Genomic DNA, 26,461 nt, shown 5'->3' with positions numbered 1-26,461 from the left:
TTCGGATGAACCGAGACACGTTTGAGCCTTACGTCATGGCCTGGTAGATGGACTCGATGCCGTAACGCATGGCGAACTCGTCCACGATGTCTTGTTTAAGTTCGTCAAAGTAAACCTTCCACGCTTCGTCTCCTGTGCCACCGTGAATCTTCACTAAGCCGCCTCCCTCCACGTCCGTCGCAAAGTGAAACATATTCTGAAAAAATAAAGTGGAGGAAATATTAGTGAAAAGGGCTTTCAGAGTAACTGCCATCAGGCCGTAGGCGTTGTTAGATGGTGGAACTACTTTTGTCAGCTCACTTCAGTTTTTTACTCAGAGTGGTAATGTTTACACAAATACAACCTTCTCTATGCTGTAGGATTTACTCACAGCTCACATTAGCTTATGCTGAACTCATTGTTCTTGTTACTGATTAAACCTTTTTATTCACAAGCAGCTGCAGAAACGATCTTGTACTCAACACACTCAGCCATTGAATGTAGGCACAAAGAAATCATTACTGCCTCACAGCCCAACGCCATTTATTATTCACGGTTGTATTAAAATGATAAGTTACCAGGTGCTGTATTTTTTATGTTTGTTCAGTCACTAGATTTTGATAAACTTACCTCAAGTTATCCTTGGGTGACTGAAAGCTTGATGAAGCATCAGCCATTAAGTTATCTGTTAAAATTAGGAATATTTATCCAATAAATGCATATGTAAAAACACTTTTTATAGAAATTAAATAGATTTTTTTAATTTGATCCGACACTGGTGCAGCCAATCAGACAGGGAGGAAAGTGGAGGCAGAGAAACAAGGACTATAATGTTTGCTTCAGAAAACAGAAACAATGTGGAGAGTTCATTAAGAACCTGTCTAGTTAAGCCAGGTCTGCTTGAAATTGTTTCCCGGCTAAACAATTTAAAAATGTCATAAAAATCAGCTTATTGACAATGCTTTGAATATTTACCTCATGGAGGCATGTGTACTGTACATGGTAAGGTGCAACTTTCTCCTCTCCCTCAGTCTCCACGCTGATGTGAAGACGAATGGCACCAGACACCGCTGACTTATCGGTTCTTTTCTCTAAAACAAAACGCACGCACACAAGCACAGATTTAAGTCAACATTTAAAACAAAGTTATTCTAGCCAACACCCAGCGCTCACAGTCTAAGCTTACCCAAGTTGTACCAAACGTCCATCTCTCCACTCAGAGTTCGTACTTCAATGATGCTCTGACCCAGGAAGTCATCGGACTCTCGTTTCAGGCGCTGCTTGACTCGTGACTTGATATCATTATCTTCATCCCAAACACGCAGCTTGATACGGTCTGATGAATTATGACACTCACTGTGGAGACAAAAGAAACGTGTGTGTTGGTGTGTAAGCTAATCATAAAAGAATAATAAATACATATTTCAAACTATTGAACACCATTAATGACATTAGCTTTACTAAGATTTTTTAACCACAAATAACATGAAAAACTAAATCAATTTAGGTTTTCAAAAACAATACTTTGTCCCCCTTATTGACAGACAAGATCTCATGAGTTCATAGTTTGCATTCCAACATATGCACATCACAGCTCTCATACTAGTCCTTAAAGTGCTCCGTGGTAATAATGCAATACAAACTGTTGTGTGATTTACTGTACTGTATCCCATTATCATCTCTTTATTAGCTTGAAAATGAGCAAATGCTTTTGAGCTTCAGGTTTGAAAACCTTTTGGATTCAGTAAGAAACAAATACTCTACAGTAGACCTCATTATGTTCTATAAGTATAGAGTGATGTGCATGCATGTTCAAAATCTAAAAAAAAGGCCATAATCAACATTGATGCAAGAGGGTCGACAAAGCAAAAATGGCACTTACAAGTAAAACTTCTCCTCCCAGACCGGGTTCAGGTTTCCAAAGATGGTCTTTGTTCTCTTCTTGGTTTTTCCCACTTGGATTGTGACGTACGGGTCGCTGGAACCAGTTCTGTCTTTGGCCTGGAGACCTTGTGCACTGATGACTGAAAACACACACAGGGAAGGATAAGGAGTGTTACTTAACATCAAACTGCTACTGTATTCTATATGTGTGCGTGTTTTGTCTCCTCTTTATTTTTCTCGTAGAAATCCTGTCCCACTGGATGTTTTTACAAGTCTTGTCATTATCCTCCTGTCACTGCATGCACTCTCCTTGCACCAGCTGCCCCTTGTTTGTCAGTCGCAAGCTGGAGATTTGCTGGAGCGTATTATTGTATATGGAGTTTACATTAGAACTGAATTACTGCTGGTACTATGTTGGTATGCTGGTATTTTCATTATCATTATCAATACCAGGACTGCTGCGTGCTCTACTACCCTTATAACTATTTAAGACTGCATCAATTACAATGAGAAAGGTTTTTGCAATCAGCTTTAAATGAAACCCAAAGTCTCAGCATATTTAAACAATTTCCGTTCATGTCATTGTGAGTTTATAGAAGCAGAGATAATTTCGTTTGTCCTTGAATGGCACAAAGATAAATGACAATAAGCACGGGTGTCCCTGCACCTCTCCTTTAATAAAGCCCATCACAAGTGATCGGGGAGACAAGGTGTGATGGCTGCCATGGCAACATCTCCTCCCTTATATGCAGCCATGTGTCTGGTTGCTTTGGCAACAGCAGCAGTCCCGATCATATGTGGCAAGCGGTGATGGGGAGACGGGGGATGCTCGTCTGCTCAAATGAGTGAAGACTACAGATAAAGCGTTGCGATTCGCAACAGTTTGGAACAAAAAAAACTTTTACTAGTTTACAAAATAAATATATTTTTAGAAGTTATTTATCACGGGAAACCCGTCACAGTGTAGCTCAGCAATATTCTGCCTCAAATTCACAGTGGTGTTGATGACAAGTGCACCAGAATTTGTGACAACTGTCTTGGATGTCACTGTACTTTTTGTAGAAATCACACAAATTGTGCCTAAAAATGGGCAGGAGTGTGAAACTGATATATAAACTGACCTCCAACTGTGAAATAGTATTATTTTACGAAGAAGAATATGTCTGTCAAGGTAAACAGCTAAAAAAATTTGAGCAAAAACAGAAAAAAGAGCATTCGCCCTATCTGAGACACTAGGTCATAGTGATTCAAAACAAGATAATAAAAATCTGACCAGTAACCCCAAATCTGAAAGAAAATAAGACATATGTGGGTCTGTCAATCAAATGTTGATGTTGGACGTTTACATTGTTCAGATTAGTGAATAATATATTCAAATTTAAAAAATTATAATGACAATTTCTAAATTCTGAAATTAAACCTTTGTTTAAAGGGGACATATTATAAAAAATCCACTTTTGCAGTCTTTTTGAACACAAATGAGGTAATTTGAGTGTCCGGGCAGCACATAAAATATGAAATAAATCCATCCAGTCCTTTGTTTGTGGTCTGTGTAAGTCTTACAACACAGAACACTGAGACGGACTCACAAAAACAATACCCGCTCAAATATCCATGTGTTTTACTGTAATGTGCAGTTCTTTTTGCTGAAAACAACAACAACGGTGAGTGGATAGCAAAAATAAAATTGCTTTGGCGATCACTGATCACCCTGTAGAAGAGCGAGACATGAAGTGAGTGAGCGTCTATAGACACGCCCACTCATGAATATGCATAAGTATGCCCCTAAATGGCCCGATTTCAGAACAGCTCAGAAAGTGACTTTTCAGTGGACTAAAACTCTGGAAAACAGGTGAGTTTGGGAAAATAAACCTCAAATACTATGTTTTTGGGGTTCTCAGAACAAATGGAGATGGGTGAAAAATTGCATAATATGTCCCCTTTAAAGCATTGGTAATCGGTTGTATTACCAACCACTTATAAACAAAAACAACTGTACAGCTCTGAGCTACCTCAGTTTCCAAATAATTTTTGAAAAACAACTATTTGTGTATTTTTGACGACCTAGATAGATAGATAGATAGATAGATAGATAGATAGATAGATCTATATTAATCCCTAAATCCCTAGTGCAATGCATTATAGTAGAGCAGTATTCTTGTAAAAAGAAAGTGTACACAGTCCTTATGTACAAAAGAAAATCTACATACTGTTGATGGCGATTTTGGCCGACCACTTTGAGGTTCCGTCCAGAACGCTTTGCTTAATGCTTTTCATGTGCTGCGAGTGGATTGTCTTGTTGATGTCGAAAAGCCTCCTGATCTCCTCGAAGATCTCCGGCTTGTTCCTTTCCCGTATCTTCATCCTGTCCTTCATAGCCATGATGATGTGCTGTGTTCGGTCTTCTGCTCCGGTCTTGGAGCTCTTCTCTGCGGCTCCTGTGGACGAAAAGTCCAGTTTTCATCAACATGAAGCTCAGTTCTACGAGTTATTCAATGAATGTCATTGTGCTCTAAAGACTTTACTCACTCTGCAAACAGTCAGCATTCAGCAGCTCCTGGCACTTCTCATGCACTTTGACACCGCACTCTGCGCAGCGCATGCCCTGCCGAGCAATTCCCCACAGCAGTCCCTCACACTCGTAGCAGTAAGTGGGTGTCGTGGCCGTCCACACCTCAAAGTTGTGTGGTGTGGTGCAGGAAATGGGGTAGATCATAGCTTGCAGGGTTTTCTTGTAGACATGTTTTTTCTGTTGCAGCAAGGGAACAGAAAGAGACCTCGACAGGATGAGAAGGTCAAGGGTCCAGAGAAAAGAAAACTTCTATTCCTTTTCAAACACATCCACTTAAACCTGTTTGCATGCACTCAAAGTCACGGTCAGGTCAGTTAGTCTTTACTGTCGTCTAAACTCCCAAGTCATGTTAAACAAAGAAAAGTGCCAACTTGGTTTTCTTCTCCTGTTAGAAAGGTCGACAGGCAGTCAGGTAGGCCACCAGGGATATAATTGCTTCTTACTTGCTTTCAAAAATCAGCACTTTTGTCTTGTAAAGCTCTGCTTGTCAATGTTGGTGTTCAAACTCGGCTTATTTGCTCATTCATGAGGCTATGTTTATAAATGCCATTGTTGTCACTGTTGCTCAACATAATGCAGTTAGGATGAGAACAGGACAAAGTATCAGAGAAAATGTCACCATACTTAAGAAGAAGAGAAAAGAAAAACAAAAAGAAGAAAAAAGAGAGGTAAGAAAAAGAGGAAAAAGAAAGGAAGAAGGAAAAAGTATAATAAAAACAATGAAAAAGGTAAATCCATTTGAAAAATATGTGTGAACTGTCTGTACAATCAATGAACGAAAGAGCAAAATATCACAACTTTTGGCCATTTCTTCACATCAAAAAACAAACAAACTTAATGACAGCGAAATATGAACATGCATAAATGATTTTGTTTCTCCTGAAAAAAAATGGGCTTTGTCTCGGATAAAGTGTAGGCGATGTATTCAAGGAGGTGACACAACCCCTCAGGGTGGGAGGACATCTCCACTAGAAACCCAGTTTCATTTAGTAAACAAAGAATTGAGTCATACACCTGTGAGTGTTCTCTGTGATCTCCAGGAGATGCTTATAGTTAATTTTACACTTTTCATCATCTTCCTCTCTGTTTTGTCAAAAAAGTAGTCGTATAACAATGATACAGCTCCTGTTCAGATCATAGCTTTGTTGGTCAGATAAAGAAAAATGTCAGGGAATATAAGATCCCTGCATGATGAGGTTTTGTCATTTTATAAGATTTTCATCTGTACATATTGACTGATTAAAAAGATTTAAAAAAAAAAAAAAAGGTTTTCACATAATTATTTTATATCCACACTTAAAGGATAACTGCAATAGGGAACAGCTGAAAAATCAGCTTTACCAATAATTCTACATTATTTACTGAGGTACCCTACTTTAAATTATAATTTAAAAACAAAATTTAACATACCATTTTAATAATTATCTTATTTATCGTTTCCTTCAAATGAATAAAACATGTCCCAAAAAACTTATGATGATCACACCTAAAGGCTGCTAATTGCTCTATTGAACGTTAGGGTCGCCTGACTCAGCAAATTCAGAGCCTACAGTATTGGATCCCTGACAATCAGGCTGCAGAATAATGACAGCACTGCAGCTGTCGAGGAGAAAAGTGTGAAAAACCATATGTGGGTGAGTGTCTGTCAAATCAACTTGAGGTCTGTGTGCATCACAACTAGCTGTAAGCGAGATGGCAACACATCTCCTCCTAACTACACCATTGTCATCTCGGTGTGTATAGCATATGTGCTGGAGCCACTTACAAGTTCCTCGTCTTTCAGGGAGGTTCGTGTGGTCAGTGTGTGGGCGAGACCAGCTTTCCTCGACTGTATCATCGACTGTGAGCAGAAATATCAGTGTTGCACGGTCACAGGCAAATACACACATGGCATTCAGAAAGGTGAAAAACACAAACAAGACTCTGCAAACTTACTCAGAAAATCCATTTCATTTTATGGCAAGGGAAAACTGGTATTGCAAATGCTACTTTGTTTAATGTAGTTTAAACTCATTGAACATACAGCTTAAAGTGAGACGTGCTTACATACAAGAAAACCTTACTAAACTCAAATTTAGATGAATATAGTAGAACTTAAAATAGAGCACAATATTTTTAATATCGAGGTAAATATTTGACACCCTGTATGTTTGCAACAATCTGACAAAAGCTGTGCTTTGTTCTTGAATATAGGTTGTAGGCTTCTTTATTTCACTTAAAGCAAGACGTTGAGCAAACACAATTCAATGGATGTTGCAAAAACAATTCAAACAATATCAGCATATCATTCATGCTAATATCCTAAATAGTAGCATAAAGATGCATTTTTCACTTTAAAATCTATATTTGACAGAAGTAACCTAAAATTTTCTGCCTGGTGTGTTTTAAGACCAGTGTAAAAAGTTATTACATGTAGCCTTGTTATTTAGGTTCTATAACATGCATTTGTAATTTTGTATTGTTAAAGGAAAAACGCTATACATTTGCTGTTCAGATATTTTCCAGTACTGTTGATTGATGACTGATTTAATTTGACTGTGTTTTCACTGGATTTGTCAAAAAAAAATCTAAAGAGGGCAGTTTACAATATCATTTATGATTTTTACAGTACATTTAAAAAAAAAAAAAAAAAACAGACCCAAAAACAGCATTTATCTTTACTTACCATTGCCTGTGGGGATGGCAAAGGGCAAGGTAGCCATGTGGGAAAAAAGAAGTAAGAGAAAGAAAAGGTTAGAGACCAACAAACAGAATCCCCTCTGAGAGGATCAGCAGCTTTAACCTTGGCAGCATCTATTTAGTGCTTGCAGGCACATTACCACACAGCGGGTGCCAGTGTACAAAGGGGTAGGTTATGTATTTATTCAACAAACAAATGCTCTCAGAGGATCAAAACCCGCAGGCAATATGGTATTACAAATGTTTACTTGTCTGCTATAGCAGGTTATCAATCAGTATTTATATGTGATACAATAAATTCAATAATGACAAAGATGAATTTTTTTTTTCATGTATTTTGTAGGTTCAGACAAGCCATTATGAAAGCCCACAAAGTTGTCCACAAGGTTTTTTTCTTTCTTAAACCACAATCAATTAAAGTGTGTGAAAGCCAAACTGAATATCTAAACAGTTAATTTAATCTCCAACCATGTACAAAGGTGAAGCTATTAAGGATTTCATCAAGAATATTTAGCTTTATTCTGTTATAGAAACTGTTGCCACTGGTTGCAGCAGAAAGGAAGAGGAAATACATTAATAATTCTAATTTCACTGTACTGTATTTTCAAGATGCTGTAAAAATAAAAAAAGATGAACATGAAGTCAGAATATCTAAATCATAGCTAGGTTCCATTAATCCAGAGTCAAAATATGAATAGTTCTTGGGTGACATGTAATTTACGTTCCCGTAAGTACTCACCAGTTCACTAACAAGGGGAATTGGCCTCCTTCTACAAAAATCTGGCGTGCTGTCGATGCCAAAGGGTGCGTTCCCTCTGCACATTAAACAAATGAATCCCAAAACGCATCAATACGTTTTTTAATTTAAAAAAAAAACATGTTTATGGCATTTCATCAAGTGAAAACATTTTTTTAAAGTTTCAGATTGAGGAAATTAAGGTTTTACTGACCCCAACTTTGCCCATGGTTGCTTGTTCGGGTCAACATTTTGATCTCGGCTCTGAAACAGAATGTCAAAGGTCATGCTTTTAACCAACTGCAGGCTGACTGTTTTCATTGGCTCCATAACACAAGTACATGCTCAGTGTGTTACCAATAAGAAAGTGGGTTAGGGTTAGGGTTGCAGGCAGGGCAGGCAGGGCACAGAAAGTGGGACTGAAATGGGTTGGTGGAGTTTCCTTAATGCATGCCAAAGAGGTCAATGAATCCTATTGTACCCATTTATATGCAAGCATAATAAATCCGATGTCATCTTGGAGGCTGTATACCTCCTATTACTACATGGGTTCAGCAAACACACTCAATTTAGTCAGCTCGTAAAGAAATTACCAAAATGGCAATAAAAAATAAAAGCACACTCCCCTGACTGACTCACCGTCAGACCTTTTTTTATATGTTCTAATCAATACTGACCTTTAGCTGTAGGGCGTTCACAACTGGAACATTTGATGTTTTAAAGCAGCCAAACTGAGGCTGATAAAAATGTATCTTATTGAACAATCCCTCTTGCAGCATTCTAAGCATGAAGTGATTAATAACCAAGAAAATAAAAACGGAAATACTGTAATAGGGTATTTTATGATGCAATTGTTTTAATGAAAAAGAAACTACAAATGAGAGTGGTAACCTGATCTCCATCTTGGCTCCCCCCTGTAAAAATGTTGAGGAACAAACACAAAGATAGTGTTAAAGAAAAGCACAAGTTATTGTTCAAAATAGCATGAAAAACCTCTGATTACTAATATTTGTAATCTTATTCTTTCAATATATTTTAAAAACCTGGATAATACTAAAGGCAGCTGTGCCACTGACTTTTCTAATTGATGGTGTCTGGGGTCATAAATGTTTCATTAACATTTATAATTTATCATGAAAATTACTTTTAATATTTCGTTTCACCTTACTCTTTAATGCAGGTCTCACTTTCCAAGGATTAAATTAATGTTTTCTAATTTGGTAAATGGCTGCTAAAGATCCTTTGGAGAGGGGACTTATGAATGGCATCTGATACATTGTTCCCAAGGGGGGAAATTGTAATGCCAGCTGCAACCATTTTGTACACTAAATACCAGAGATTGGGAACAGAGATTACTAATAAATAAATGTCAATGTTATCAGTGCTGTATTATCTAAATCTATGAATATAATAGGCTGCAACTCAAGCTTTTGAATCATGCTTTATCAATGTTGGACAAGGGGCATGAAAAAGATTTATTATTACTCAAATGCAGGCCCTCTTACATGAAGAACGGTATTACTACCTGGTTGAAGTCCATCTTGACTGAGACTTGTCGTGGTCACACTAGCTAGGTTGCGTCTGATCTCTCGCTTCTCCTGCAGAATCTGCTGAAAGCTCCTCAAACATTTTAGTTTGCGTTCATCCATCTGGCTTATCTCTATGGAGGGTGCTTGGGAATCTTCCTCTGATTTTTCCTCGGAGAGCTCCATGCTCAAGGAGGGTTGTTGTGGAAATCTTGCCTCACTGTCTCTGTTCTTATCCAGCACAGCAGATTCATTAGAAGTGATGGACAAAGATTCTGTAGTGCTACACTGCAAGAGCTTAGCTCCAAAATTAATGTGTGCAGGACCTTCTGAATTGCTTTCTTTTAGGCTTTTTGCAGGATGCAATTCCAAACCATCAGTTTGAGGCAGTGTTGGAGTGCTACTAATGATAGGGTCCAAGGAGAACAAATGTTTGTGTGTGTCTGCAACCTCAAACGTAAGACTGCTGCAGGTTTGATCCAGCTTTGTCTCCAAAGAAAGAGTACATGATTTATCAAGAGAACCAAATTGACTCAGATCGTCTAAAGTGTTTCTACTACCAATTGCATAATCTTCTTGGGTTTCAAAACTTACTGCCTCACAGCAGGAAGGTTTTAAAGGCAATTCAGAAGGCATTGATATTTCAAAGTCTGTGTCCTCTCCCAAATGTACATCCCCGGGTGTTTCAAGTTTGCGCAGTGCACCACATAAGGCTGAGCTAAAATCACACACAGCTTGGTCGATGTGTTTGACATTAAAATGGCTAGTTTGAGTGTCTACACCAGCAGCATGAGGGATTTGGTTATCTATCATCCAATTGGTGGCGTCAACAGTGTCATTAAATTGACATTCTACACCTCTTCCAGTAGTATTTGTACAACTCTCAGACCATGTCACTGCTGATGACTTGTCATATGCTAATGAGGTTTTATTCCGACAGGGTTTCATGTAACTCTGTTTTTTTGATAGCACAAAATCAAATTCCCTACTTTGTCCACCATGCCTATCAACTGAGTGATACCCAGAACTTTGTGGATAGGAAAAATCACCACTGCACTCATTCTGTACTGTAGTGTTTCTGGGGTTTGTAATATGTTGAGTTGATCTCACAGCCCGACTCTGATGTTGTCTTCTCTGTGATCGCCCTTCCATCCTGTTTGCCATGCTAGCAGAAGAGTTGTAATGCTTTCTAGAATTGATAGAGAAATGTTCTGGGCTTCCATTCAAGCATTGCCCTGATGTGTTATATCTTCCAGCATCCCTGTAAGGATCCCAGCTACTAGCACCTTCACAACAACAGGTTCTTTTGCCATGACTTGCCACATGTGATGTTCTGTCATTGAGATAAGCTGTGTCCCTATGCCAAGCAGAAACTGAAGTGATGTCATGTGTGGTTACAGTGTTGGTCCATTGTTCATCCCCATTTTCCCCACTCTCCTGATTTTTCTCATACCCGGATGACAGTCTCTCAAGGTCTGACTCAGACTTGGAACTATGCTCAGAAGACAAAGAGCTAATACATTCTTGACTATCTTGTCTTTCAAGGTAGCCCAAACTAGGATTCCCTGCTATAGCACCTTCAGGAATGTCTGAACTAGGGTCAGAAGTGTCCTCCGTTTCTTCTAGTTCCTGATGACCCACAGATTCAGCTATTGGGGAAACAGTGGACTCTTCCAATCTTGGTAGCGATAAATCTCCATGGACACTATGGCGCTCTTTACCCACTTGTGAGAAATTATTTGAATCTGATTTGGGCAGTGCTCTGCCTAAACTACCATGAGCACTAGCAGGCCTCCTGCGAGACGATTGTCCCTCCTGGCTCCCTGACCAAGTACCTCCATGCACTTCTGAACTGGTCTTACTGCTCGAACGAATTCCTTCAATTTCCAATAAAACAGCATCTACACAAGATGATACTTCTTCGACTGAGCCTCGAACTGAGGTCAGATAATCCCTGAGATCAGAAATTTCTTCCTGGATTTTGTTGATTCCTCTTAGCTCTTTTAGAATGTGGTCAATGACAGCACTCGACTCCTCTTCCTTATCCTCATCTACCTCCAGCAGTGCATTAGGCAAGGCTCTGTTGAAGTTGTAGTCAACACAATCCCCAGCAGAATATGGTCTCTTTGGCCTCATCCGAGGAGAGGCATAGTCTCTTCCAACAGCAGATACAAATTTAATACCATTCATGTCTGGCACAAAAGGACTGTAATATGAATGTGGTCTCAACTGTTCAGGAGATCCTCGAAGTCCACTTTCAAATGAGATTCTTTTCATATTTGCTGGTGATCTGCTGCCTTTATGCTGCGAGGTGCAAGGTATTCTTAGACAACTCTCTCTTTTGAGCTCCACCTCTCCTACACATGTAGGCCTTGGTGGTGCTCCATGTTCTTTACATGAGCTTGTTGAGGAGTAAGTCTCAGTTCTCGACTTACGTTTTGACCACGCACTCCTGTGTTCCTTTTGAGCCCTTTGTGGTTCCCTTTCCTCCTCCCTCTCCTCAATTCCTTCATGATAAAGGTGATGATCAGAGGGAACATGATGCTCTGTAGACCCTTGCAACAGACGATGTATTTTACCCTTGATAACCAATGCGACTTTGGGATTTGGACCTCTTTTCTTTGGTGAATTAACTTTTGACTTGTCACCTTCTTTTGGGGCAACACCAGCTGCATGTTGTCCATTTAAACGATTTCTTGAGAACATGTCCCGTAAGATAGTAGACGATCCTATCTGATTACCGCATTGTAAGAGGGTTAGGGTAAGGGCGAGGGTTGCTTGCTCATCATTACAGACAGTAGGAAGCTTATTCCACCAAGACACTCAATGTCAGTGATCCATGACTAGAATTGGAACACAAAAAGTAAAACACAGATAAAAAAAATTTCAAGTTATTCAAAAATACTATTAAAGTTGCATCAGGCTCTGCCCTAATTACACAAGATATAAGAACCATGTGTTTTTTACAAACGCACTTCCTCTCTTTTCAAGTTATAGCCAATGTGATAGGTTGTATAAAACGTGTTATAATCCCTAAAATCTGACTTGTCTGATGAACATTTTGAGGTTTAGCTTCAGAACCTGGGGTCACAATATCCATTTGAAATCAACAAGACCAGTGTTCAAAATGGCAGAGTTGAGATTCCTTTATTGATCTTCTGTCGTGCTAAGATACAACAATGTCGAACATCATTGATCTAACATGCTTCTCGACCTTCAGATAGATTTTGTTTTTATGACCAGCTACAGTTTGATTGGAAATCACTCTTGTGTCTTTTATACATCAAACAAAGCTGTTTGTATATTAACGCAATTAAAGTTCTAATCATACAATGCAATTCATGGTAATTGGTCCTGATAACTTAAATTAAGCACAACTGCTATTAAGTTATTTTATTGTGTTAAAAAAACGGTATTGGTTTATAATTTATTCAATGTTTTGGTAAATTATTGTTCAGGGGTATCAAAATCAGCTTGCATGTTGCATGATTTCTAAAAAGATTTTGGGTTCATCATTATGATGATTAGATTTATTCAGATTATTTTGCAAGTACTTTGCTTTTAAGAGCATGAAAAATGTAAGAATCTATGTTTTAACAAAGACTGACTGCTGACTGTTACTTAATCAAAGGGAGCATCATTTCCAGGTAATTTCCTTTCTTTTCTACCTACATAAACACTACTTTCTGTATTTTTAGTTCTTAGACAATAAAGAAGGAAATCTTTCTGTATGTATTGTTCTTTGGGTAGGGCTTTGCACTGACGCTTCACCTAGTTTGTTCTCTTTTATAGCAGTGCAGTGTCACTTCTGGCACAATTGCTGTGACTATATTGCACTGGTTGGTTTTGGTTTCTTGCAGTATTGTGGAGAGTAGCTGGCTGATGGTGGGTTAGGAAACACCTTTTATTTCCTAACAGCTCTGCTGAATAGTGAGCTTCTAGAAGGATGGTGTGTAACTATGGCAAGGTGTGAGTTTTTCGTTTTTTTTCTGTGTTCAAATTATCTTCTGCCTTTGTTTACCTTAGTCTCATTATTTTTTTCTGTATACTTTTTTTTTTTATTATTATTGCTTAATATTCCCATCCCTTCTGACTTTTTAAAAATATTTTTGCTGGCAGGGCTTGGGTGCATTCTCTCTGTTTCTATGTTGGAAATGGTCCATAAGACAAACTCACACTCAGGCCAAATGAGGGAGATTTTAGCAGAGTTTGCATCGGTGCCAGCAAATGACAAAGATTACTTTGGAGACGTACTGCGTTGTCTCTGCTGAGTAATGCTGCAGCATGTGTTTTCATCATAAAAGCAAACCAAAAGGACATCTTTGTTTTTGGACAGCATCCAAATGTGTTCCTCTACTTTACCGGAATGCCAACCACAGAAATTACTTAACTCTGTCTCATCTTGTTTTAGTATATTTTTCACATTGATGAGGAAGTCGGTTTAGATTCATGGCATTACATGTTTAGATAAATGATGTATTCTTCTAGACTTTGTCATGTCTCCTGTTTTATGTGGATTTCCTGAGCGTCTGATTAATCGTCCTTGGTTTTTTCACTGAAGATGTTAAGTAAACAATCACAGTCAAGCTCAAGTCAAGATCACCCTCTCCCCTCCTGTTTGGACACTGCTTGCACTTGTCATCACTCAGCCTCAGGTCATCTACACATTTAACACACCGCTAATATTTAATACTGATTCTATGTGACATACACTGTAAAACTTAAAAAAAACAATCCTGATTTCATCTACACCGACATGTATAATGTCTCTCAAATAAGTAGTGTTTTTAATTTACTGTCATAGATTACAAGGTGATAAGATTATGAGATGCCTTTTATCAAAAGTTCTGTTCATAACATCTATGGACTAAATATCTAGGCGCAGCCGGGTGATGGAGGGGGTCAAGTTTGGGGTCAGAGGATTTCCCCATTCCAATGAAATTGCGTATATCATATATCATATTCATTGTTTCTCTTTACATATATAGAGCTAAAATATGAATACAAAACACTGCAATAAAATTACATGAGGAAATGAAAGAAAAACTAATATGGTTGAGTAATAAATGTGAATCTTCATGTTCTACAGGAAGGCACAGCTTTCTCATCTGGACTGAGAAATGACTGAGCCAGAACATTTTATTTTTTAACCTATCTGTCCTTGAATTTTTCACCCTTGTTAACCACATTTGAATGCCAATGGGTTTCTTCTCAAGCATTGTAAAACATCCTTTTACGTGTTTATCTTTCAAGAAAGGTTGTAAAAGTATTGATCAGCATGTTAAATTCAACCAACCAAACAAATCCCAGGCTTCTGCCACTATCACATTGACACTATCAATCAAAGAGCGAAGTGAGCATGGAACATAGAATTAATCAGTTCACAAGCTAGCAGAAACCAGCTAACGTGATGTGGTGGTAGCTTTATCATGAACAGTTATTTCATTAACCTGGTCAATCAGAAAATACAGTTTTTTTAGTGAACGGCATTGAAGAAAATGACTTCATAATGAAATGTCCTAAATGTGATCTACAATTTAAAGTGTACAGCATAATTCATAGACTGTTTAAACAGCATTAAATTATGTTTGTTTTCTGCACCTTCAACCATTGCTGACAATTTAAAATCTTGTGGAACTAATTTCACTGGAAACTGACTCCCTTAAATGTCCTCTAAGAACTTGTCCACTGATCCAAAATAATGCAATAGATCTTATTTGTACATTGTGTACAATATGCTGAAAATTAGATTTTTAATCTCAATGGGAGCTTCTTGTTAAATAAAGGTTAAATAAAGAAAAATCAGAGCACTCAGAGAGCGCAAACCTCCACCAAGCATCAAATATCCTCTATGTCAGATATTCCCAGTTATCTGGAACAGTGATCCTGATCATAGTACCATTATCCTTCACACTTGAAGGCAATGGAATGATGTGCGCAATTCGAATTCCCAAATAAACACACATACACGCAAAAACATGCAAGATGGCTACAAAATTACACAGAAAAAACAATGAAAGATTGAAAAAAAATCAGAACGAAATGCACAAAATGACAATAATTTACAAAAAGACTAAAAAAAAACACAAACAATGCCAACAAAAACACAAAAATGAGGAAAAATATACAAAATTACACACAATGTCTTAAAATACACCAAACAACCAAAAAACACAAAACACTTTGTGCCTTACTGTATTAATGCTCAGATTGGTCATTATTCTATGTACTGACGTGAATGTTACTAATGAGGCCCTTGGATCAAAAACTGCCAGTTATTTTTTTGTCCCCGTTGTATAACACAATTTGCCCATCTCTGCTCTAGATAAAATAACATTTTATTGTCAGTTATTTATAATGGGGCCTTGTTTTTACATTGAAAAAGTGGTGCAAAAATAGAAGCGGGCCAGCAGCAGATGTGCTTTGTTATTTTACTGTATGACTCTGTGCAGACACAGCATCCAACCTTGGAAATACACACAGCACAAGTGTGTTGGGTGACATTAATTAAAGTGTCTTCCTTGGGCAATGGCTTGGCTGCTCCACCTCTGTCACAATTGAGTCTTAACCATAGAATACGTTTCAAATGGCACAACACAGGTCAGACTTTGGCAGTGAGAGTTCACACATTCACACGCACTACATGTTACACCACTGTTACAGAAGCTGCAGGCTCTTAAATTGCACAAACAAAGGATCATTTTTTATTCATTTTTTTTTTTGCCGCGTGAGTCACATGGAGGTAAAAAGAATGTTACGTAATATTTGTGTGAAAAGCTAGTGTTAATCTGGCATAGAGTCATCAGGGTTATGTTTTTATTGAATACTTAGTTTGGATGAGAACCAAGTATGTGCTGCATGATACTTTATGTTTTATAAGATTGAGTGTTTAAAAAACAGGAGTTAAAACATCAGTTTAAACAGAGGCTCTCAACTGGACTGGACTCGAGCACCATTGGTGTGTATTGTAAATTTATTTTGACAAAATGCAACAAGAGATTAATCAATCTGTGAATTAAATATACGTCCAAGCATTTTTTAATGTAATCCTAAGAAATCAATATAAAAGACATTCAATGTTAATGGACAAGATGTGATGCTGCACTTGCAGTGACCTTTGCAAAGAATCAATTACCTTATTCTCTATTTTCATCATTTGGGACAGCTTTAAGAAGAAAAAAAATTGTGCACGAGTGAAGCACAGAAAAAGATCTAAAAGCCTAGTGGGGGCCTAATGGTTAAGGAAGCAGGCTTGTAATCGGTGGGTCACTGGTTCGAGTGCAACTTGGGTCATCACTGTGGGATTTTGAGCACGTCCCTTAACCCTAACTGCTCATGTTGTACGTTGCTTTGGATAAAAGTGTTTGCTAACTGTAATCTTTTACATTTGAGTTCTACTGAAAAAGCAGACAGCTCAATTTTTACAAATGTTCAGAAAATTGCTTTGTCATCTATACCTGCTTATCCTGTACAGGGTCGCAGGTGATTCTGAAGCATAGATAGAATGCCAGTCTATCACAGAGCTTGACAGAGATAAGCTGAGGGCCACCAGCGAGATTTGAACCCACGATCCCTTCACTGACAGGCAGCTGTGCTCTCCAGTGTACCACAAAGTAACTCATTTTCAGAAAATTACTATTTTTAGAATAAAATAGAATAGAAACCTTTATTGTCATTGTGAAACATATACAACAAAATTAAGGTGCTCTCCAAGAATGACAAATGACATGACACACTTAAATAAAATATTGGAAAAATACATTTAAATATATAATACTATGATAATAATCAGCAATATAAACAAATCTTGTCCTAAACAGTCAATACCACTAAATTTGTTGATGAAAAACTGAATTGGTCAAATCACAAAGATCTTGTTTGCAAAAGAACTGCAAAGATGACTGAAATATTTCAAAAAGTTTGCCCCTAAATTCATTCCTCTGCTCATTTAACTTTATACTACAGCTTTTTATTTCCTTATCTAAATGATTGCAATATGGTCTGGACATCCTCATACCCCACCCATCTCAAGAAAGTATGTATTATTCAGAAAAGATTTTAAAGATTAATTTCACATTCAACTAAATTTGCTCCGTCAGCTCCACTTTTCACCAGTTATGTGATTTTTCCAATTTACAAGTTAAACATCTATCAGACATGTTTATTCATACACAAGTTCAATAATAGTAAGTAAGATGTTTCTATCACTTTTCAATGTTTTTTTTTTACCTTTACTTCAAATATACAATCATATTATATCATATCATATTATATATTATTGCACATAGGTAGGATTTGTGATTGCACATGGAGTTTGAGACACGGGAAGAAGATGGGTATTTTTTTTTTCCTAATACCCCAGGGGTAAAACCTGTTTGCCAGTGATAAATGATTTAGTTCAAATGATAGGAGTCAAAATACAGTTGAGTGGCTTTGACCAAGGTGAGGATATCACCTCTCACTCAACTTTGATTTGACTCAGATGACCGGAACTAAATTATTTCAAAAAACAAAACCTCATGTTCTGAAAATGTTGTTATCCGAGTCATCTGCTTTTGCAATAGAAGTCTTTTGAACTAAAGTTTGACATGTCTGCAACATTAATAACTATTAGTAGTAGATTCAAAGAGGTTTAGTTATTTGTTTACAGATAAATTTATTAACAACATCGACAAACAAGTCTCCAACATAACTAACCTCATAAATAAAATAAAAACCTATAGGGTCAGATCTCATGGCCTGCAAAAGTGGATGCTTTTACTCACATACAATGCTATTAAAATCAGGGCCTGAAATACTGCTTATTGTGCAGGTCTAAGACGTTTCGTGGTGGTCTTCAAATAGCTAAAATATAAGCCTTAAAAAGCGACACTTTCTAAAAGTAGTAGTGATTAGACAGAGACAAACAGGCTGTATTAGAATAAGCTAAAGAACCTTAAAAATAGGGATGGGACAATAGACAGAGTTCACAATACAATAGGATAGACAAAAAAAATTGCTGTTGAAGAAATACCCATGCTTTTATTCGACTTCAACTCTGGACATTCTTGCGTCCTTATGGTTATGACTAGGGAATATAAAATTGTGTACCTGGAAAGAATGAATCTGAGAGGCTTTCTGAATGCTCACAAGTATCCTGACTGAACTCCATAATAAGCCTGTTCTTCTGTTCAGGACAAAAGATGGCTGAGTGAAAATAAATACCACTATTAGAAGGAGGCTTGAATGATGAAGGAAAAGATGACAGCTAGAAGAAGAGCGGGCAGCAAGCTGGGAGACGCAGACAAAGACACAGCAGCTGTTTCCAAAGTGTTGGGCTTATTTCAGACAAGTAAATAGATGGAGTTTGCAACAGAGGGGGAAAATGGCATAATAACATCAAAACCAGTAGAACTACCCTTGACCTGCTATTTCTGATGTTGATTAAAAAAACAGCAGCAAAACCCTTGAATTAAAATCACTTAAAGAAAGTGTCATGAACTAGTGGAAATAATTACGCCACTAAAGCCATGTTGCCATAGAATTATCAAGTATCTTCTGCTCCAGAGCTTTTTCTCTGATTACTCCGAGGAAACAAAGATACGCTTCAGTGGTTTTACCAATAATAACAGAGTTGTGAACATTTTTTTTTAAATAAAAATGTTGCTCTCTGTGTTGGTTAAAACCAATTCTCTAGAGATTAAACTTTTGCTACACTTGGTGCCCAAGTCCAGTCCAGGAGAACACATAGCTACAACACACCTGAATTGAATGATTATGTGATAATTCAGCTCAACAGAAAGTCTGATAATGAGCTACCATTTACTAGAAGCTGTGCTGTACCAGAGTAGCATCTACACATGCTGGAATGGGGCACTATAGGACAGGACTCGAGCACCCCTGGAATAATGCTAATGAATAATTTGTTAGGGTGTCCCGATATTCATATCAGATATTGGTCCGATATCAGTAAAAACGTGTATCGGAATATATTAGCCCGTATCTAAAATGTCCGGTTTAAGCACTGATACATAATGTGCTTTTATTGGGTTTATCAAGGTTTTTCTTTAAATGTATTTTTGTAGAATATTCTTAAGTTTAATGTTAAATGATAGGTAGTTTTTCTCATACCTACTGTTGCTGACTATTATTCTCTGAGCCTTTTCTAACTTTCCACACAAAAAACAAGGTATAAAAGTATGTATGATTCATTCTAATATCATATCAATGTCGGCCAATTTCTCAAGGCAGCAATATCAGTATCATATCGATATCGGAAGTGAAAAGGAGTTATGTCAACCTAGGAAATATTAGTCAAAGTAATGTCAACATGAAAGGCAGTGTGAAAGGGATGCTTGCATTTAATTGTCTCATATCTACTGATTCCACTGGTTTGCCTTATTCTCACTGCTGCCTGGTTGTAAAGCAAAGCACAAACCTGCCAGGCTACAATGATTAAAAAAGGAGGGAAAAAAAGAACGTACTTTTTGTTTACTTCATGTTCTAGTTCTGATGTACACTTTGTCATTTGGCATTGATTCAGCATGGATAAACTGCGGGTACACAGATTCTTAGCCACCATACTGGCTTGCCCTGTGTCTTAGTGATAGACCGATACAGCGGCCAGCTGATTTTTGCGATATTTACGTGTATCGGCATCGGCCAATGCGGGCTACTGCGTTCGCCGATCCGCATTATTTACAGTACAAAGAGCAGAAATATTACTTGTTCTACATCACCTGTTTTTAATATTTGTTAAATATTTTTACTTAGTGTTGTTCTACCTCACCTTTGTTAATTTCGATTTGGAAAAAAATTGGTATCTGCATCGGGCCTAAAATATCCATATCGGTCTATCCCTACTGTGTCTATTTTAACATTTTGATGAAAAACTGATGCTACAGTCTGAAAATGCGTCACATGAGCTGCTGTATTGGGATATGCTGCACCTTTTTCCTCATAGCCATTATTTTGTGGCAGTTGACTCAATACTTTTAAAAATCAAGCTGCTGATGTTTAAAATCCAATAAACATTGTGACGAGACTCCATTTTTTTTTTTTTTTTTAAAGTCTGTGAAATCATATAGGTATCAATTTTATCTGGTGGATCACTTACAGTGAGATGAGAAACAATCATCATTAGTATGAAGCAGTGACCACTCTGCACACACACACACACACACACACACACACACACACACACACACACACAAATGGGATTGAGTCATTGCTGAGCACCGCGCTGGCCCTCCTGTCATCTTCATTAGACCAACTTTACTGCGCTCTTTAATTGATTTATCATAGCAGCCACTCCTTCGACCAATTTCATCAGTCATCATTCACACACACACACGCGCGCACACACACACACACACACACACACAACAACCATGGATACACGTTTGAGACAAATACAAGCCTCCAAAGCTTTTGCCGGAATAACAAAATCCAGTTCCTTCCAACCATATGGGAAATGTGTTTGCACTAAAAGGCTCAATAGGCTCTGAAACGCAACAGTAAATGCATTGGGAAGGGAGACGCATGCATGCAAGGTGTGTCTGTTATTTGCTAATCACCATGAGCAACGCAAAGAAAGTAGGTGTTGGCTAACAGAAGGCGTAATCACTTTCCAGAGAAAATCAAATAAAGTAGTACTGATTCATCCTCCTAATCCTTTCCTCTCTGTTTTCTCGAGGGAGCTTCTGCCCCCAGGATTAGATAACCCAATGGGTTTCACAATACACAGCTCTCCTGGGGCTAATCGATTTAGCTTGGTGGGGGCCATTTCTAGAATGAGAACAATAATGTCAGATCTGATCCCACTCAATTTAGCAGAAAATGCTCCAGAGAGCTTTGAATAAAAAGCCTTTTACCTTCACGTCACTGGGACAAGGTGATGGCTTACTGGAAAGTTAAATTAAATTGTGTATTGTACAAAAAACAAAAAAGAACTAATTCTTTACCTTGTTACCAACATAGATTTCATTGTCATCATTAAAGCCGCACATGCATTTAAGAGGCTTTTCATTAAAGTATTACTGTAGGCAAACAAAAAATTACATAAAAACAGAATTCAAATAGCAACAATAAAAAAAAATATCTGCAGGGAATACGAATTTACGGTTGACAATTAAAACTTTGATAAATGATCAGAATAAATAATCCGTCTTGAACATTTTAAAAAGTTTGCATTCTATTAGTTTGAATACATTGTATACTGCACTGTGTCCGAATACACTGATCCACAGCCAACCTCAGATCCTTTATCAATCACTCTCACCTCAATATGATTTTGCTGTCCGTTTGCTATATAGTCCCTACATAAATGTAACCATTATTTCATCCCTCTGCTCATTTACTTTTGACAGTGACCCTTGCTTTCTCTGCCTCCCATATTATAGAAGTAAGAGACTAAAAACAGACTGACCTGCAGAAGCCACACCTAAACTTTCAGCACCAGTTCTGTTTTTAGCAAGATCGTCTAACAAAAGGGTTTTTCATGTGAACATTCAATGTTAAAACTAAAACACAGGCTCTCAGTCCCTTTGGCTCCTGTTTGAATGGTCAATTTGGATATCCAAGCCCGTATCCTCACTTATGCCATAATTCATATTCTGTAAGGAGTGTGAACAGTCTTGTCTTAGAGCCCTATTCCCTCAAGAAAAGAACATAGTTCATGTCTCAACTCATTGATATCAAAAAATTGAAAGTGACAGATGTGCTTATAAGTGAGAACATCTGCTGTCCATTACATTATGCGACAGTTCACCTGTATAAAGCACTCTCATCACATGCATTCTAACATCTTTTCATTCTCTGTGTGACAGTGAGCTGTCTGAATATCCAAACATCTTGATTTAAAAATGGTTCTGTAACAGTAACTTCTTTAAAACGAACAATGCCTACTTTGTAGCATATGAACTGTTTCTGGGGGGTGAAGCAACTACAGAAAAAGAAGACAAAGAAGAAGAAGAAAGGTTTGCTCAAAGGTAAGAAACCACTCATGGCAACAGTAACTTACAATAAGTAGCAGGGTTTCCATTACAGATTTTGTACAAAATAAAAACAATATTTCTAAATGTCGACAAAGTACAGTATATTTGTGCTTTGAACCATCGAAGGTTGTTTTGGGCAGGAGCCCTGCGACTACCGTGAAATCTCATCCCGCGAGACTTTGTCGCAGGAAGACGGATGCTCCAAACCTCCTTATAATACTCCGTATTCTTTTGTTGTTTCACGCTTAATGTCGCAGTAATAATTTTTAAGTATAATGCTAAGAAATGTCCTGATCTCCTCTTCTGTCTACACGTACCGCATTATGTTTTCTCAAAGAGAAGTGGTCATGTGACCAGGTACGTCACGTCCTGTGACATGTATTTGCGGAAAAAGTGTTTCCATGGCGCTTTTGCGACACATTTCAATATCAAAATGTTTGAAATTCCTCCTCATGAGAGCATAAAAACTTTTTAGCAATATTTGCGTGTTTTTTCAAAATTCAGGTGTTTCCATGACCAGTTTTTATTGCGCTATTTAGATTTTGCGCATTTCCAAGGGTAATGGAAATGCAGCTAGTGACTCATTCTGCATTTGATCAAAAGCATGGAGATGTTTATACATTGGCCGGAGTTAACTTCTATTAAATGCATTTTAACATAGGAACCCTTCAAAACCCCCATATTTTTAGTTGCTAAAAGTTCTTTACATTTTTAAACAGATTGAACCACTTATGGTAGAACTGAACCCAATTTCAGCAAACCATTCCCTTCAATGCGGTTATTGTGTTCACCATGAACAAACTGCAAACCATTTGCATTCTCAACAGCTTACATCAATGTAGCTTTAAACTGAAACTGTTGATGCCATTCAGCAAATTGGCTTCACCTTGTAAACAGGTGTAAACGAGGTCAGCATCTACGCACGTCTGCAAATGTTTTTATTGGCAGTTAGTCAGAGGAATAAAGAACGAAAGGCTTTTATCCACCGACAGGTAAATGATAGGTTATGAGGCAAACGAACAATTTTCAGTCTATTTACTAACTGGGTTGGATCTCATGTTTTAAAAGAGGAGAGCGTACCTGACAGGACTTCTGGGAGTTTCACAGTATTTAAAGGTCAGTGGTTTAATAAACAATATTTCTGCAACCAGAACACGCCCAAGCAAACATTTAGAGCTACAACAAATCTTAGAACCATGACCATGTGTGGTAGTAATTGAAAATAATATGCTGCTATCTGGTTTATTTTAAATGCAGTGAGACAGAGCACACCATTTGTGTAGTAAAAACCATAAAACCTATATGGAAGTCTAAATCGTGCATTAGTGTTATCTTTTGCATTTAACTTAATAAGATGAGTGATCCATTAAAAAGTAACTGAGAAAAATCCTAATGCAATCATTCCCCTCATACACTTTCTTGTAAAAACCAATGCATGAACATAAGATAATTACTATATGACATAAATCACACCTTTAGTGCCAGCGCGTCAATGTGCCAATGGAAGTTCTGGCCCACAGGCTGAGAAGTAATTAAGCATGAGTGCTGGATAATTTATTCTCACTCTTCCAGATAGTGGTCTGAACCAGCCTGGTGTGTCTGGAAACAAACCAGGATCTACACAAACCTTGCCACACTCACACTCAGAGCTTTCCTAGACTAAGAGATCATGACTTATGTACCAACAATGTGGAATTGGTACGAATGAACTTCAAAAACCAAAGAAAGAAAAAAAAAAGGATTTGACCTTGAAACCAAGCCACTGAGCAGGGAAATGGTCAAAATGCTCATCAGGTAGCAACAGGAAGTAATTGAAAGCCTTAGGGGGCAGTTACTTTGATTTAGCTTTACTTCACCTTATGAAAATTGATTTTTTTTAACAGGAGAGGAAATGTGTTTTTTTTAGCCCTTCAATCACACTTACCTTAGTTTAGATTTAACATCCTATATATTCAAAAAGACATAACACCTAAAGGTATAACATCAAAGGATATGTCAAGTGAATAAACAGGTTAGTAGAGTCTCCAATAATATGTTTACGAGCAGCAATATGTCTGGGGTAAGGGCAATCTTGTAGCCCAGGGCAAGCTTTTGTTTCGCCCACAGGGTTTTTGTTTTTTAAATCAGCTCTAGCGCCTGTTGCTCTGTTTGTGATCAACACCACAGCTGGTTAATGGTATTCCACATCGCAGGGCAATCCTTTGTGTAATGTGTGTGTGTGCGTACACACCACAGTGAGTGCTAACAATTAGTGTTTTTGTGAAGAAGCTTTGCTAGGCAAATTAAAGGAACAATCAGGACGAACACTGAATAAGTTTACTCATGTAGTTTGCCATGCCATTTTCTTAATAAAGTAAAGGCCCATGACCTACCTTCAGGAGAAGAAAAAAAGCTGGGGGGCTGAAGCACAATTCCCACTGATTGTAGCGAAAATGATTGTACTCCCTTTACGTCATTTCTTAAAGATATGAAGACAAAAGGCTTTGAAGTGACAATCTGGGGGAAATTAACTTTTCACCACACCTCTTTGTTGTAGTACAATCCACTCAACTCCAAAGCAAATCAGAAGACTTGAATGGAAGAAATAGTAACCGAAAATAAGAGTTGTCGGGGACCTCGAAGAAATCACTTTTCTGGTATTTCCCCTTAAGCAAATTCTGATGTCTTGATTCAAAGTTCCTGCAGAGCTGCTTCTCGCCTCCCGTCTATTCACACAACACTGTCCCGCTCTCCTCTCTCACTCTGCATCTCTCTCTCTATCCCCCTCCCTCCATCTCTCTTTCCTTCTGCTTCTCTCTCTCTTTCTCATCTTCACATCTCCTGGCTGATATCTACTGCTTCAAGGCTTTTTCTTCCGTCATTCTAAAAACACCACAGATTGCAGCTTGTTGCACAGACGCGCATCTCTGTTGTTACACATCATCATACCTCGGTCTCGCATGCCTTTTACCTCTCGCTCCTCCTTCTCGTCTTTCTCCTTCTCTCTCTCAAATATTTTCACTTTCTATACACTGGCATAACACAGTTATTTAATAGCGAGAATTGGCTCCAAAATGAGAGAGCAATATACAAAACGATAAAGAAAAACCCCAAACAAAATGACAAAAAAACACAAAATATAAAGAAATATACATACAATTGTGTTCCTTCCTGTATTAATGTTCAGATTAGTCATTATTCTAAAAGCTGATGAATGTTGTAGCCTTACCACTGATTTAAATATAATGCTTGTTACTTAGGAGAGTTTCCACTTAATACAGTTGTTTTATTTCCATTAAGTACTGCGCCTTAACAATTTTCACACTATGTGTAAGACACTACTACTCCAACTACTTTACAAACAACAAGAGAAGACCGACTTCTTGCATTTTTTATCTGTTTATTTCCCAACACGTTCTATTGAGAATAAAATTAGTCAGACTCTGAATGACAGTAGATTCTTTATCTTGTTTAAGTAGGCTGTTGAATTGTTTATAATAGCTGAAATCATCCCCATCCATTTGTTGTGGAGGTGAATGTAATGAGGTTAGTACTGCAGCCTTGCTAAAAATATGGTTTGATTCTGGACCAGGACTAGTCTGTGTGCGAGACTGGGGCTGTTCTCTTTCATAAAGGTACAGCGTGCCCCTTTCAGCCTTTCTTAAGCCAGAGGGTGTCTGTGCGGTGTGCGTAAGTGATGACAGCCCCGCTGGGTCAGAGGGACATTTGCTTGGTCATGCACCCAGAGCGCATATTTTATTAAGTCACCTGTCTGACAGTGAATTTTGTGATAAAAGCATGGATATAATCCTCCTGGGGCTATCCCTGCACTCGGTGCTTTTCACGCCGCGCCTCTTGGCGGGTGGGTGAAAGCTTTTTGGGCATGCATTGCTCTTTTCCAACAGGGAAAATATGTTCAATTCAGAGTATGTCCTCGGTTTCTTGGGCGGGTGGCGCCTGCCATTGTCATAATCTGCCCAGTCGCCTCTACAGGGGAGAGTACCAGCTGTGCGGGTTGATCCCCATAGTATGTAGTAATATGGTGATCGCACTAGAGTGTGCCGGGGCTCTGTGCCGCTGGCTCGCCCCAATTTCCTGACACAAGGGGTGCCTATGGGCACCATCATGTCCA

At 38.0% G+C, this 26,461-nt stretch overlaps 1 protein-coding gene across 2 annotated transcripts in view; it reads right to left on the bottom strand.

Annotated features, from left to right (window-relative positions):
- LOC114469181 (protein unc-13 homolog B-like) overlaps positions 1-26,461 on the bottom strand; it is a 116,022-nt gene that overhangs the window by 41,448 nt on the left and 48,113 nt on the right. Inside the window, exons 1-13 of one of the 2 annotated variants that reach the window (XM_028456412.1) lie at positions 24,723-25,050; positions 9,376-12,219; positions 8,742-8,764; positions 8,065-8,114; positions 7,854-7,929; positions 7,101-7,106; positions 6,201-6,275; positions 4,393-4,612; positions 4,074-4,301; positions 1,862-2,003; positions 1,166-1,335; positions 955-1,070; positions 33-196 (exon numbers count right to left, since the gene is read on the bottom strand). In XM_028456412.1, the coding sequence (XP_028312213.1) occupies positions 33-196; positions 955-1,070; positions 1,166-1,335; positions 1,862-2,003; positions 4,074-4,301; positions 4,393-4,612; positions 6,201-6,275; positions 7,101-7,106; positions 7,854-7,929; positions 8,065-8,114; positions 8,742-8,764; positions 9,376-12,082 (3,977 nt within the window). In that variant the 5' untranslated portion in view covers positions 12,083-12,219; positions 24,723-25,050. Of the gene's footprint in view, positions 1-32; positions 197-954; positions 1,071-1,165; positions 1,336-1,861; positions 2,004-4,073; positions 4,302-4,392; positions 4,613-6,200; positions 6,276-7,100; positions 7,107-7,853; positions 7,930-8,064; positions 8,115-8,741; positions 8,765-9,375; positions 12,220-24,722; positions 25,051-26,461 lie in introns of those variants that run through there. The other variant, XM_028456413.1, reaches the window with a different exon arrangement.

This window comes from Gouania willdenowi, chromosome 9, assembly GCF_900634775.1.
Source record: "Gouania willdenowi chromosome 9, fGouWil2.1, whole genome shotgun sequence".
Taxonomy (NCBI): Eukaryota; Metazoa; Chordata; class Actinopteri; order Blenniiformes; family Gobiesocidae; genus Gouania; species Gouania willdenowi.
This window is presented reverse-complemented; position numbering and strand designations above follow the sequence as displayed.